Source organism: Bombina bombina, chromosome 1 (genome assembly GCF_027579735.1).
Source record: "Bombina bombina isolate aBomBom1 chromosome 1, aBomBom1.pri, whole genome shotgun sequence".
Classification (NCBI taxonomy): domain Eukaryota; kingdom Metazoa; phylum Chordata; class Amphibia; order Anura; family Bombinatoridae; genus Bombina; species Bombina bombina.
Genome location: NC_069499.1, coordinates 1,037,290,155 through 1,037,304,489, shown reverse-complemented (window position 1 = coordinate 1,037,304,489; position 14,335 = coordinate 1,037,290,155). Strand labels below are relative to the sequence as shown.

At 42.4% G+C, this 14,335-nt stretch overlaps 1 protein-coding gene across 1 annotated transcript in view; it reads right to left on the bottom strand.

Annotated features, from left to right (window-relative positions):
* Positions 1-2,495: 2,495 nt before the first annotated feature.
* Positions 2,496-14,335, bottom strand: part of YWHAB (tyrosine 3-monooxygenase/tryptophan 5-monooxygenase activation protein beta) — a 201,650-nt gene continuing 189,810 nt past the window's right edge. Inside the window, exon 6 of the mRNA XM_053719975.1 lies at positions 2,496-4,107. Coding sequence (XP_053575950.1) covers positions 4,051-4,107 — 57 coding nt within the window. The 3' untranslated portion in view covers positions 2,496-4,050. The remainder of the gene's footprint in view (positions 4,108-14,335) is intronic.

Sequence of the window (14,335 nt, the reverse complement as noted above, 5' to 3'; positions counted from 1 at the left end):
GTCTGTATAGTCCCCATTCCACTGACTGAGCATGCACAGTTGTAATGGTCTTAGATGAATTCGCGCAAAAGGAACTATGTCCATTGTCGCTACCATCAAACCTATTACTTCCATGCACTGCGCTATGGAAGGAAGAGGAACAGAATGAAGTATTTGACAAGAGTTTAGAAGTTTTGATTTTCTGGCCTCTGTCAGAAAAATCCTCATTTCTAAGGAGTCTATTATTGTTCCCAAGAAGGGAACCCTTGTTGACGGAGATAGAGAACTTTTTTCTACGTTCACTTTCCACCCGTAATAAAAATGGCTTACCGGATCCCATAGGGAAAATGACAGCTTCCAGCATTACATCGTCTTGTTAGAATGTGTCATACCTCAAGCAGCAAAAGTCTGCTCACTGTTCCCCCAACTGAAGTTTTAATTCCTCTCAACAGTCCTGTGTGGAAACAGCCATCGATTTTAGTAACGGTTGCTAAAATCATTTTCCTCTTACAAACAGAAATCTTCATCTCTTTTCTGTTTCAGAGTAAATAGTACATACCAGCACTATTTTAAAATAACAAACTCTTGATTGAATAATAAAAACTACAGTTAAACACTAAAAAACTCTAAGCCATCTCCGTGGAGATGTTGCCTGTACAACGGCAAAGAGAATGACTGGGGAAGGCGGAGCCTAGGAGGGATCATGTGACCAGCTTTGCTGGGCTCTTTGCCATTTCCTGTTGGGGAAGAGAATATCCCACAAGTAAGGATGACGCCGTGGACCGGACACACCTATGTTGGAGAAACAGAGGTAGGAGATGAATACCTACGACCGATAACAGAGAACCTTTGAAAAGATTTCCCACAAGGAAAACCATAAAATCAATAGGCGATACTCTTCACATCCCTCTGACAAACACTGTACTCAAAGGAATTGGGCTTCAGAATGCTTAGAAGCGCTTATCATAGAAGAAAAAAAATAAAATCAAGCACAAAAACTTACTTCACCACCTCCATAGGAGGCAAAGTTTGTAACACTGAATTGTGGGTGTGGCGAGGAGTGTATTTATAGGCATTTTGAGATTTGGGAAACTTTGCCCCTCCTGGTAGGATTGTATATCCCATATGTCACTAGCTTATGGACTCTTGCCAATTACATGAAATAAAAGGATCAGCCTCTTTTCCTGTCACGCGGTCCTGTCGGCCACAAACATATCGATCAGAACATATTCCGTTTTGACATAGAATACACCAATCACAAAAAAAACGTACTGAGCCATTTTTAACACTTATCACAGGAATTAAACCCGTTAGTGCAGCTCCTTCTGTTTAGTGCCAGAGTTTTTAACAAATAACAAAATGGCACTTACCTGCAGCTTTGGCTGTCCGGCAGGAGGACAGCTCACCCGGCATGAGAGGAAGCCACTCCTCACAGAGACCTGTGAAAATAAGGACAGAGTAAACCTACCCGGGCTTTCTACATAAGGGCAGCAACCTTAAGAAATCGCAGTGAGGCCCCCTTCACAAGTTACTAACGGCTTCAAAGCTACCACTGCCCTACTGAAGAGATCTGACGTGGAGTACAGTTAAACCCTTTAAAGAGGAAAGGTCAGAGCAAACCTACTCTGCCTTTCAAAACAATTATCTCTTAATTGAAGCAAATCTTATTCAGACATCAAAACTTCACCTCCTCCTTGCACCGAAGGCAAAGAGAATGACTGGGGATTGTGGGAAGGGGAGTGATATTTAACAGCTTTTGCTGTGGTGCTCTTTGCCTCCTCCTGCTGGCCAGGAGTGATATTCCCAACAGTAATTGAGGACGCCGTGGACTCACTATATCTTAGGAAAGAAAGTTATGCTCCTTTAAATCAAAGTTAATATAAAAAAACAATGAATAAAAAAAAAATTAAGAAAAACAAACGCATTTGCAAAAGTAATAAAATTAGAAAACCTACCTTTATAAATAAGACCAATGCATACCTAATATATCTTTTTATGTGACCAGGTAATTGCACATTGTTGTACAATATAAGCTTGATAAGAGACTAACGTCCTGTAAGCAAAATCAAGTCTTCAGCAACGCTGCATTAATTGTATGATTTTCTTTCCCATAAGGGTTTTTCCCCCTTTAATTTTGGTATGATATAAAGCTATACACCGTTTTACACACGTACTCAATCCAAATACACAAAATCCAGTTTCATGATTATTGCTTACATTTCAGACACACAATATATTAAAATAAAAAGCAATTCGAAGGGGTAGGTATACAGATTGTTAGACAGGTTAAAAACACAATGGCAATTCTGAAAGGCTGCAATAAAACTGATTGAAATTTATGCATTTTCCTAATTATTTTCTCATTATTAACACACAAAAAAAAAAAGTCGTGCTATTACAAAATGCATTTCACTCGCAATCTCAATCTGTTAACTTTAAGGCAAATATGTATGTTAGCTGCTAGCTTTAGTGTGTTTTACAGGGAATGATTGCTTTAAGTAAATAAAAGACAACAGTGTTGATAACATTTTTTTATTTCGCTTTTGAATTCTTACATGTTCCTGATTAATCTGTGTAGGGTGAAACTAGAACTGTTGAAAATACATACACAAAGTTCGAGTACATCAATAACCAGTTTTGTTTTTTTTTTGCTAGACTATTTTCACAACCACGTGTGTGCTAGGTAATAAACCAACACAGAAGCAAACTTTAGGCAGAATACTGGTCAGTAAAAACAAAGCGAAAAGAGCTACCAGATATACAGACAGGCTCAGTTCCACATTCACTACTGCATTTATCAAGCGCAAGTATAACTGCACATTTTGTTCGGCTTAGGAAAATTGAAAAATCAGTGCATGAATTTTGTTTTTGAAGCAGACAGATGGTCAGATACTTAGAAAAAGTTTACAGCCAAGTGGAATGTTAAAATAGGGATAATGTGATGCAGGGAAAGTGAATACAATTTAGAGACAATACTCCATTTTTTATATTAAACCAATTGTAATTTAGAAAATGAAAGTGTTCAATAATTTAAGCTGGTGTTTGTGTCAATGGTTATTATGAGCTTAAAAAATGAAAATCTAAAATTTCAGTGTAGAAAAAGGAATTCAAAGTGCATTCAACCTGGGCTGTCCATACATATGTTTAAAATGATTATACAGAGAAAGGACAGGTAAGGGCAAGCAGAACAATGTGTGATTTCTTTAATTAAAAAATGTAAACAGTTAAAATACTGTGGCCAAAAATAAAAGAATGAAAAAGGGAACATATTTGCACAATACTCTAATAATGTTGTTAATGGGAGGCTCAACCTTTTTTTTTTTTTCTTCTTAAGAAACGGACATCCTTATCCCTATATTCACAATATTTACCAATGTTGTGTTGTACAGTATGCATTTCATTAGACCCCTGATGTAATAAAAATTGGATTTGTATACAGTTACTGTGGCAAAAGTAAGCATTACACTAATTCATAAAATTCAGTGTGAATATTCAAAAACAAGACTTTTTCTAGACTCAAACTGTTCAAATGTGCAAAATTTATATAAATCAGAACAGAACACTCCAAAATACCAATGCACGATCCCATTCTATCCTAATGGTCACAGTATGATCACTAACATCCTGAAAAATGAATACAGTAGAACTGTACTTCAACTATTTTTTAGTATTGGTTGCAGTGTTGCAAAATAAAGTTACTAATAGAGAATACATTTTCATAACAAACCCCATAATCACAGTGTTCTCATAAAAGAAAAGAAAAAAAAAGAAAAAAAAGGGATAAACAAGACATAATTACATATTTAAATCATATATATATATATATATATATATATATATATATATATATATATATATATATATATATATATATATATATAAAGAATGCCATTGTATACATAATATATTACTCCTGTTTAGAGTAAACAGCCATTTTATCTTAATCCACATATTGTTCTGCTACACTGAGGTTGTGAAAGTTGATGTACTATTCTCTTATCGCACAAAAAGGGATATATGTGTATACAATACAGAGTGACGGTGAAAAAAAAATATATTAAAGCATGGCAGTTAGTTGTCTCCCTCTACATTATCAGGTTCTTCTCCCTGGTTTTCTGAGGTCCATAGCTGAAAAAAAGAAATAAATATATTACATTTCAAACATACTCAAACATAAAAACTTAACCTCTAATATCCAGAATCCTTATGTAGAAGAATATAGCTACTAAAAATTGTGGTTCATTAAAAACAAACACTGTTAGGCAGAACATAGTTATTTAGGGCTTGATTTATCAAGCTTTCTCCTCCCCTACGACTGCAGTTTCTCCCATGACTTACCCCTCTTCTCCACCCCTTAGGTAGAGAATTTCACTCCGGGGAGATTGACAGCTCCTGCCTGCGTGCAGGCAAGGGGAGGTGTTGCATGCTAGCTGAAAAACAAATTATGCTTACCTGATAATTTAATTTCCTTCTGTATGATAAGAGTCCACGGCATCATTCCTTACTGATGGAAAATACTGAACCTGGCCACCAGGAGGCAAATACACCCCAGCCAAAGGCATAAACACTCCCCCTACTTCCCTCATATGCCAGTCATTCTGCCAAGGGAACAAAGAACAGTAGTAGAAATATCAGGGCATAAATGGTGCCGGGAGGGAAAAAAAACCCAACAAATTTTGGTCCGCCCATCTGAGTATACGGTGGGGGACGTGGACTAAACTCATACAGAAGGAAATTAAATTATCATCAGGTAAGCATAATTTAAGTTTTCCTTCTTAATATGAGGAGAGTCCACGGCATCATTGCTTACTGTTGGGAAAACTATACCCAAGCTCTAGAGGACACTGTATGATAACGAGAGGGGTAAAGTAAAGGCGGACCTTAATCTGAGGGCACCACAGCCATTAAAACCTTTCTCCCAAAAGCTGCTGCAGCCTAAGGAAAAACATCAAATTTGTAGAATTTTGAAAAACAGAATTTGTTTACCTGATAAATTACTTTCTCCAACGGTGTGTCCGGTCCACGGCGTCATCCTTACTTGTGGGATATTCTCTTCCCCAACAGGAAATGGCAAAGAGCCCAGCAAAGCTGGTCACATGATCCCTCCTAGGCTCCGCCTACCCCAGTCATTCGACCGACGTTAAGGAGGAATATTTGCATAGGAGAAACCATATGATACCGTGGTGACTGTAGTTAAAGAAAATAAATTATCAGACCTGATTAAAAAACCAGGGCGGGCCGTGGACCGGACACACCGTTGGAGAAAGTAATTTATCAGGTAAACATAAATTCTGTTTTCTCCAACATAGGTGTGTCCGGTCCACGGCGTCATCCTTACTTGTGGGAACCAATACCAAAGCTTTAGGACACGGATGAAGGGAGGGAGCAAATCAGGTCACCTAAATGGAAGGCACCACGGCTTGCAAAACCTTTCTCCCAAAAATAGCCTCAGAAGAAGCAAAAGTATCAAACTTGTAAAATTTGGTAAAAGTGTACAGTGAAGACCAAGTCGCTGCCCTACATATCTGATCAACAGAAGCCTCGTTCTTGAAGGCCCATGTGGAAGCCACAGCCCTAGTGGAAGGAGCTGTGATCCTTTCAGGAGGCTGCCGTCCGGCAGTCTCGTAAGCCAATCTGATGATGCTTTTAATCCAAAAAGAGAGAGAGGTAGAAGTTGCTTTTTGACCTCTCCTTTTACCAGAATAAACAACAAACAAGGAAGATGTTTGTCTAAAATCCTTTGTAGCATCTAAATAGAATTTTAGAGCGCGAACAACATCCAAATTGTGCAACAAACGTTCCTTCTTCGAAACTGGTTTCGGACACAGAGAAGGCACGACTATCTCCTGGTTAATGTTTTTGTTAGAAACAACTTTTGGAAGAAAAACAGAATTTATGTTTACCTGATAAATTTCTTTCTCCAACGGTGTGTCCGGTCCACGGCGTCATCCTTACTTGTGGGATATTCTCTTCCCCAACAGGAAATGGCAAAGAGCCCAGCAAAGCTGGTCACATGATCCCTCCTAGGCTCCGCCTACCCCAGTCATTCGACCGACGTTAAGGAGGAATATTTGCATAGGAGAAACCATATGGTACCGTGGTGACTGTAGTTAAAGAAAATAAAATATCAGACCTGATTAAAAAAACCAGGGCGGGCCGTGGACCGGACACACCGTTGGAGAAAGAAATTTATCAGGTAAACATAAATTCTGTTTTCTCCAACATAGGTGTGTCCGGTCCACGGCGTCATCCTTACTTGTGGGAACCAATACCAAAGCTTTAGGACACGGATGAAGGGAGGGAGCAAATCAGGTCACCTAAATGGAAGGCACCACGGCTTGCAAAACCTTTCTCCCAAATATAGCCTCAGAAGAAGCAAAAGTATCAAACTTGTAAAATTTGGTAAAAGTGTGCAGTGAAGACCAAGTCGCTGCCCTACATATCTGATCAACAGAAGCCTCGTTCTTGAAGGCCCATGTGGAAGCCACAGCCCTAGTGGAATGAGCTGTGATTCTTTCGGGAGGCTGCCGTCCGGCAGTCTCGTAAGCCAATCTGATGATGCTTTTAATCCAAAAAGAGAGAGAGGTAGAAGTTGCTTTTTGACCTCTCCTTTTACCTGAATAAACAACAAACAAGGAAGATGTTTGTCTAAAATCCTTTGTAGCATCTAAATAGAATTTTAGAGCGCGAACAACATCCAAATTGTGCAACAAACGTTCCTTCTTTGAAACTGGTTTTGGACACAGAGAAGGTACGATAATCTCCTGGTTAATGTTTTTGTTAGAAACAACTTTTGGAAGAAAACCAGGTTTAGTACGTAAAACCACCTTATCTGCATGGAACACCAGATAAGGAGGAGAACACTGCAGAGCAGATAATTCTGAGACTCTTCTAGCAGAAGAAATCGCAACTAAAAACAAAACTTTCCAAGATAATAACTTAATATCAACGGAATGTAAGGGTTCAAACGGAACCCCCTGAAGAACTGAAAGAACTAAATTGAGACTCCAAGGAGGAGTCAAAGGTTTGTAAACAGGCTTGATTCTAACCAGAGCCTGAACAAAGGCTTGAACATCTGGCACAGCTGCCAGCTTTTTGTGAAGTAATACCGACAAGGCAGAAATCTGTCCCTTCAGGGAACTTGCAGATAATCCTTTTTCCAATCCTTCTTGAAGGAAGGATAGAATCCTAGGAATCTTAACCTTGTCCCAAGGGAATCCTTTAGATTCACACCAACAGATATATTTTTTCCAAATTTTGTGGTAAATCTTTCTAGTCACAGGCTTTCTGGCCTGAACAAGAGTATCGATCACAGAATCTGAGAATCCTCGCTTCGATAAAATCAAGCGTTCAATCTCCAAGCAGTCAGCTGGAGTGAAACCAGATTCGGATGTTCGAACGGACCCTGAACAAGAAGGTCTCGTCTCAAAGGTAGCTTCCAAGGTGGAGCCGATGACATATTCACCAGATCTGCATACCAAGTCCTGCGTGGCCACGCAGGAGCTATCAAGATCACCGACGCCCTCTCCTGCTTGATCCTGGCTATCAGCCTGGGGATGAGAGGAAATGGCGGGAACACATAAGCTAGTTTGAAGGTCCAAGGTGCTACTAGTGCATCCACTAGAGCCGCCTTGGGATCCCTGGATCTGGCCCCGTAGCAAGGAACTTTGAAGTTCTGACGAGAGGCCATCAGATCCATGTCTGGAATGCCCCACAGGTGAGTGACTTGGGCAAAGATTTCCGGATGGAGTTCCCACTCCCCCGGATGCAATGTCTGACGACTCAGAAAATCCGCTTCCCAATTTTCCACTCCTGGGATGTGGATAGCAGACAGGTGGCAGGAGTGAGACTCCGCCCAAAGAATAATTTTGGTTACTTCTTCCATCGCTAGGGAACTCCTTGTTCCCCCCTGATGGTTGATGTACGCAACAGTCGTCATGTTGTCTGATTGAAACCGTATGAACCTGGTCCTCGCAAGCTGGGGCCAGGCCTGGAGCGCATTGAATATCGCTCTCAGTTCCAGAATATTTATCGGTAGAAGAGATTCTTCCCGAGACCAAAGACCCTGAGCTTTCAGGGATCCCCAGACCGCGCCCCAGCCTATCAGACTGGCGTCGGTCGTGACAATGACCCACTCTGGTCTGTGGAACATCATCCCTTGAGACAGATTGTCCAGGGACAGCCACCAACGGAGTGAGTCTCTGGTCCTCTGATTTACTTGTATCTTCGGAGACAAGTCTGTATAGTCCCCATTCCACTGACTGAGCATGCACAGTTGTAATGGTCTTAGATGAATGCGCGCAAAAGGAACTATGTCCATCGCCGCCACCATCAACCCGATCACTTCCATGCACTGAGCTATGGAAGGAAGAGGAACGGAATGAAGTATCCGACAAGAGTCCAGAAGCTTTGTTTTTCTGGCCTCTGTTAGAAAGATCCTCATTTCTAAGGAGTCTATAATTGTTCCCAAGAAGGGAACCCTTGTTGACGGGGATAGAGAACTCTTTTCCACGTTCACTTTCCAGCCGTGAGATCTGAGAAAGGCCAGGACAATGTCCGTGTGAGCCTTTGCTTGAGGAAGGGACGACGCTTGAATCAGAATGTCGTCCAGGTAAGGTACTACTGCAATGCCCCTTGGTCTTAGCACCGCTAGAAGGGACCCTAGTACCTTTGTGAAAATCCTTGGAGCAGTGGCTAATCCGAAAGGAAGCGCCACGAACTGGTAATGTTTGTCCAGGAATGCAAACCTTAGGAACCGATGATGTTCCTTGTGGATAGGAATATGTAGATACGCATCCTTTAAATCCACCGTGGTCATAAATTGACCTTCCTGGATGGAAGGAAGGATAGTTCGAATGGTTTCCATCTTGAACGATGGAACCTTGAGAAATTTGTTTAAGATCTTGAGATCTAGGATTGGTCTGAACGTTCCCTCTTTTTTGGGAACTATGAACAGATTGGAGTAGAACCCCATCCCTTGTTCTCTTAATGGAACAGGATGAATCACTCCCATTTTTAACAGGTCTTCTACACAATGTAAGAACGCCTGTCTTTTTATGTGGTCTGAAGACAACTGCGACTTGTGGAACCTCCCCCTTGGGGGAAGTCCCTTGAATTCCAGAAGATAACCCTGGGAGACTATTTCTAGCGCCCAAGGATCCAGAACATCTCTTGCCCAAGCCTGAGCGAAGAGAGAGAGTCTGCCCCCCACCAGATCCGGTCCCGGATCGGGGGCCAATATTTCATGCTGTCTTGGTAGCAGTGGCAGGTTTCTTGGCCTGCTTTCCCTTGTTCCAGCCTTGCATTGGTCTCCAAGCTGGCTTGGCCTGAGAAGTATTACCCTCTTGCTTAGAGGACGTAGCACCTTGGGCTGGTCCGTTTTTACGAAAGGGACGAAAATTAGGTCTATTTTTTGCCTTGAAGGGCCGATCCTGAGGAAGGGCGTGGCCCTTACCCCCAGTGATATCAGAGATAATCTCTTTCAAGTCAGGACCAAACAGCGTTTTCCCCTTGAAAGGAATGTTTAGTAGCTTGTTCTTGGAAGACGCATCAGCCGACCAAGATTTCAACCAAAGCGCTCTGCGCGCCACAATAGCAAACCCAGAGTTCTTAGCCGCTAACTTAGCCAATTGCAAAGAGGCGTCTAGAGTGAAAGAATTAGCCAATTTGAGAGCATTGATTCTGTCCATAATCTCCTCATAAGGAGGAGAGTCACTATCGAGCACCTTAAGCAGTTCATCAAACCAGAAATATGCGGCTGTAGTGACAGGGACAATGCATGAAATGGGTTGTAGAAGGTAACCCTGCTGAACAAACATCTTTTTAAGCAAACCTTCTAATTTTTTATCCATAGGATCTTTGAAAGCACAACTATCCTCTATGGGAATAGTGGTGCGTTTGTTTAAAGTAGAAACCGCTCCCTCGACCTTGGGGACTGACTGCCATAAGTCCTTTCTGGGGTCGACCATAGGAAACAATTTTTTAAATATGGGGGGAGGGACGAAAGGAATACCGGGCCTTTCCCATTCTTTATTAACAATGTCCGCCACCCGCTTGGGTATAGGAAAAGCTTCTGGGAGCCCCGGCACCTCTAGGAACTTGTCCATTTTACATAGTTTCTCTGGGATGACTAAATTTTCACAATCATCCAGAGTGGATAATACCTCCTTAAGCAAAATGCGGAGATGTTCCAATTTAAATTTAAATGTAATCACATCAGATTCAGCCTGCTGAGAAATGTTCCCTAAATCAGTAATTTCTCCCTCAGACAAAACCTCCCTGGCCCCCTCAGATTGGGTTAGGGGCCCTTCAGAGATATTAATATCAGCGTCGTCATGCTCTTCAGTAACTAAAACAGAGCAGCCACGCTTACGCTGACAAGGGTTCATTTTGGCTAAAATGTTTTTGACAGAATTATCCATTACAGCCGTTAATTGTTGCATAGTAAGGAGTATTGGCGCGCTAGATGTACTAGGGGCCTCCTGAGTGGGCAAGACTCGTGTAGACGAAGGAGGGAATGATGCAGTACCATGCTTACTCCCCTCACTTGAGGAATCATCTTGGGCATCATTGTCATTATCACATAAATCACATTTATTTAAATGAATAGGAATCCTGGCTTCCCCACATTCAGAACACAGTCTATCTGGTAGTTCAGACATGTTAAACAGGCATAAACTTGATCAGAAAGTACAAAAAACGTTTTAAAATAAAACCGTTACTGTCACTTTAAATTTTAAACTGAACACACTTTATTACTGCAATTGCGAAAAAACATGAAGGAATTGTTCAAAATTCACCAAATTTTCACCACAGCGTCTTAAAGCCTTGAAAATATTGCACACCAATTTTGGAAGCTTTAACCCTTAAAATAACGGAACCGGAGCCGTTTTAAGCTTTAAACCCCTTTACAGTCCCTGGTATCTGCTTTGCTGAGACCCAACCAAACCCAAAGGGGAATACGATACCAAATGACGCCTTCAGAAGTCTTTTATAAGTATCAGAGCTCCTCTCACATGCGACTGCATGCCATGCCTCTCAAAAACAAGTGCGCAACACCGGCGCGAAAATGAGACTCTGCCTATGCTTTGGGAAAGCCCTTAAAGAATAAGGTGTCTAAAACAGTGCCTGCCGATATTATTAAATCAAAATACCCAGAATAAATGATTCCTCAAGGCTAAATAAGTGTTAATATCAATCGATTTAGCCCAAAAAAAGTCTACAGTTTAAATAAGCCCTTGTGAAGCCCTTATTTACAATCTTAATAAACATGGCTTACCGGATCCCATAGGGAAAATGACAGCTTCCAGCATTACATCGTCTTGTTAGAATGTGTCATACCTCAAGCAGCAAGAGACTGCAAACTGTTCCCCCAACTGAAGTTAATTGCTCTCAACAGTCCTGTGTGGAACAGCCATGGATTTTAGTTACGGTTGCTAAAATCATTTTCCTCATACAAACAGAATTCTTCATCTCTTTTCTGTTTCTGAGTAAATAGTACGTACCAGCACTATTTGAAAATAACAAACTCTTGATTGAATAATGAAAAACTACAGTTAAACACTAAAAAACTCTAAGCCATCTCCGTGGAGATGTTGCCTGTACAACGGCAAAGAGAATGACTGGGGTAGGCGGAGCCTAGGAGGGATCATGTGACCAGCTTTGCTGGGCTCTTTGCCATTTCCTGTTGGGGAAGAGAATATCCCACAAGTAAGGATGACGCCGTGGACCGGACACACCTATGTTGGAGAAACCAGGTTTAGTACGTAAAACCACCTTATCTGCATGGAACACCAGATAAGGAGGAGAACACTGCAGAGCAGATAATTCTGAAACTCTTCTAGCAGAAGAAATCGCAACCAAAAACAAAACTTTCCAAGATAATAACTTAATATCAACGGAATGTAAGGGTTCAAACGGAACCCCCTGAAGAACTGAAAGAACTAAATTGAGACTCCAAGGAGGAGTCAAAGGTTTGTAAACAGGCTTGATTCTAACCAGAGCCTGAACAAAGGCTTGAACATCTGGCACAGCTGCCAGCTTTTTGTGAAGTAACACAGACAAGGCAGAAATCTGTCCCATCAAGGAACTTGCAGATAATCCGTTTTCCAATCCTTCTCGAAGGAAGGATAGAATCTTAGGAATCTTAACCTTGTCCCAAGGGAATCCTTTAGATTCACACCAACAGATATATTTTTTCCAAATTTTGTGGTAAATTTTTCTAGTTACAGGCTTTCTGGCCTGAACAAGAGTATCAATAACAGAATCTGAGAACCCTCGCTTTGAAAAGATCAAGCGTTCAATCTCCAAGCAGTCAGCTGGAGTGGGACCAGATTCGGATGTTCGAACGGACCTTGAACAAGAAGGTCTCGTCTCAAAGGTAGCTTCCATGGTGGAGCCGAAGACATATTCACCAGATCTGCATACCAAATCCTGCGTGGCCACGCAGGAGCTATCAAGATCACCGACGCCCTCTCCTGATTGATCCTGGCTACCAGCCTGGGGATGAGAGGGAACGGCGGGAATACATAAGCTAGTTTGAAGGTCCAAGGTGCTACTAGTGCATCTACTAGAGTCGCCTTGGGATCCCTGGATCTGGACCCGTAGCAAGGAACCTTGAAGTTCTGACGAGAGGCCATCAGATCCATGTCTGGAATGCCCCACAGTTGAGTGATTTGGGCAAAGATTTCCGGATGGAGTTCCCACTCCCCCGGATGAAATGTCTGACGACTCAGAAAATCCGCTTCCCAATTTTCCACTCCTGGGATGTGGATTGCAGACAGGTGGCAGGAGCGAGTCTCCGCCCATTGAATGATTTTGGTCACTTCTTCCATCGCCAGGGAACTCCTTGTTCCCCCCTGATGGTTGATGTACGCAACAGTCGTCATGTTGTCTGATTGAAACCGTATGAACTTGGCCCTCGCTAGCTGAGGCCAAGCCTTGAGAGCATTGAATATCGCTCTCAGTTCCAGAATATTTATCGGTAGAAGAGATTCTTCCCGAGACCAAAGACCCTGAGCTTTCAGGGATCCCCAGACCGCGCCCCAGCCCATCAGACTGGCGTCGGTCGTGACAATGACCCACTCTGGTCTGCGGGAGGTCACCCCTTGTGACAGGTTGTCCATGGACAGCCACCAACGGAGTGAGTCTCTGGTCCTCTGTAAAAACTCTAAGCCATCTCCGTGGAGATGTTGCCTGTACAACGGCAAAGAGAATGACTGGGGTAGGCGGAGCCTAGGAGGGATCATGTGACCAGCTTTGCTGGGCTCTTTGCCATTTCCTGTTGGGGAAGAGAATATCCCACAAGTAAGGATGACGCCGTGGACCGGACACACCTATGTTGGAGAAAAGTATGTAAAGAGGACCAGGTAGCCGCCTTACAAATCTGAGCCACCGCTCTAGTGGAATGAGCCGTAACCCTCTGAGGAGGTTTAAGTCCCGCTGACTCGTAAGCTAAGCGTATAACACTCCTCAACCAAAAAGATAAGGAAGTCGCAGAAGCCTCCAGACCCTTACGCTTCCCAGAATAGATAACAAACAAGGAAGAAGTTTGCCTAAAATCCTTAGTAGCTCTAAGATAAAACTTCAAAGCTCGAACCACATCCAGATTATGAAGTAAACGTTCCTTTTAAGAAGATGGATTAGGACATAAGGAAGGAACCACAATCTCCTGATTGATGTTACGATCAGACACCACCTTAGGTAGAAAACCCAAGCGGGTATGTAGGACAGCCTTATCAGTGTGGAACATCAGATAATGAGGCTCACATTGCAAGGCAGCCATCTCAGAAACTCTGCGTGCCAACGCAATAGCCAAAAGAAAAAGAACCTTCCAGGACAACAATTTGATGTCAACCGAATGCATAGGCTCACACGGAGCCAGTTGTTAAAACTTAAGATTCAAACTCCAAGGTGGAGCGTTAGATCTAAATACAGGTCTGATTCTAATCAGAGCCTTAACAAAAGATGAGCTTTTGTTAAGGGAGCTCTGCAAGCTTCTTGTGCAACAAAACAGAATGGGCCAAGATCTGTCCCCTCAGGGAACTGGCAGAAAGGCCCTTCCCCAGACCCTCCTGGAGAAAGGAAAGAATCCTGGCAGCCTTAACCTTATGACAGGCTAAACCACGCTCTTCACACCCGAATAAGTAAGCTCTCCACACATTATGATAGATGCGACGAGTAACAGGCTTTAGAGCCTGAATGAGTGTGTCAATAACCCTCTCAGAGAAACCTCTCTTGGCTAAGACTAAACGTTCAATCTCCACGCAGTCAGCCTCAGAGAATCTAGATTTTGATGAACAAAGGGACCCTGTTCCAGCAGATCCCTGCGACAAGATAACTTCCACAGAGGAGAAGG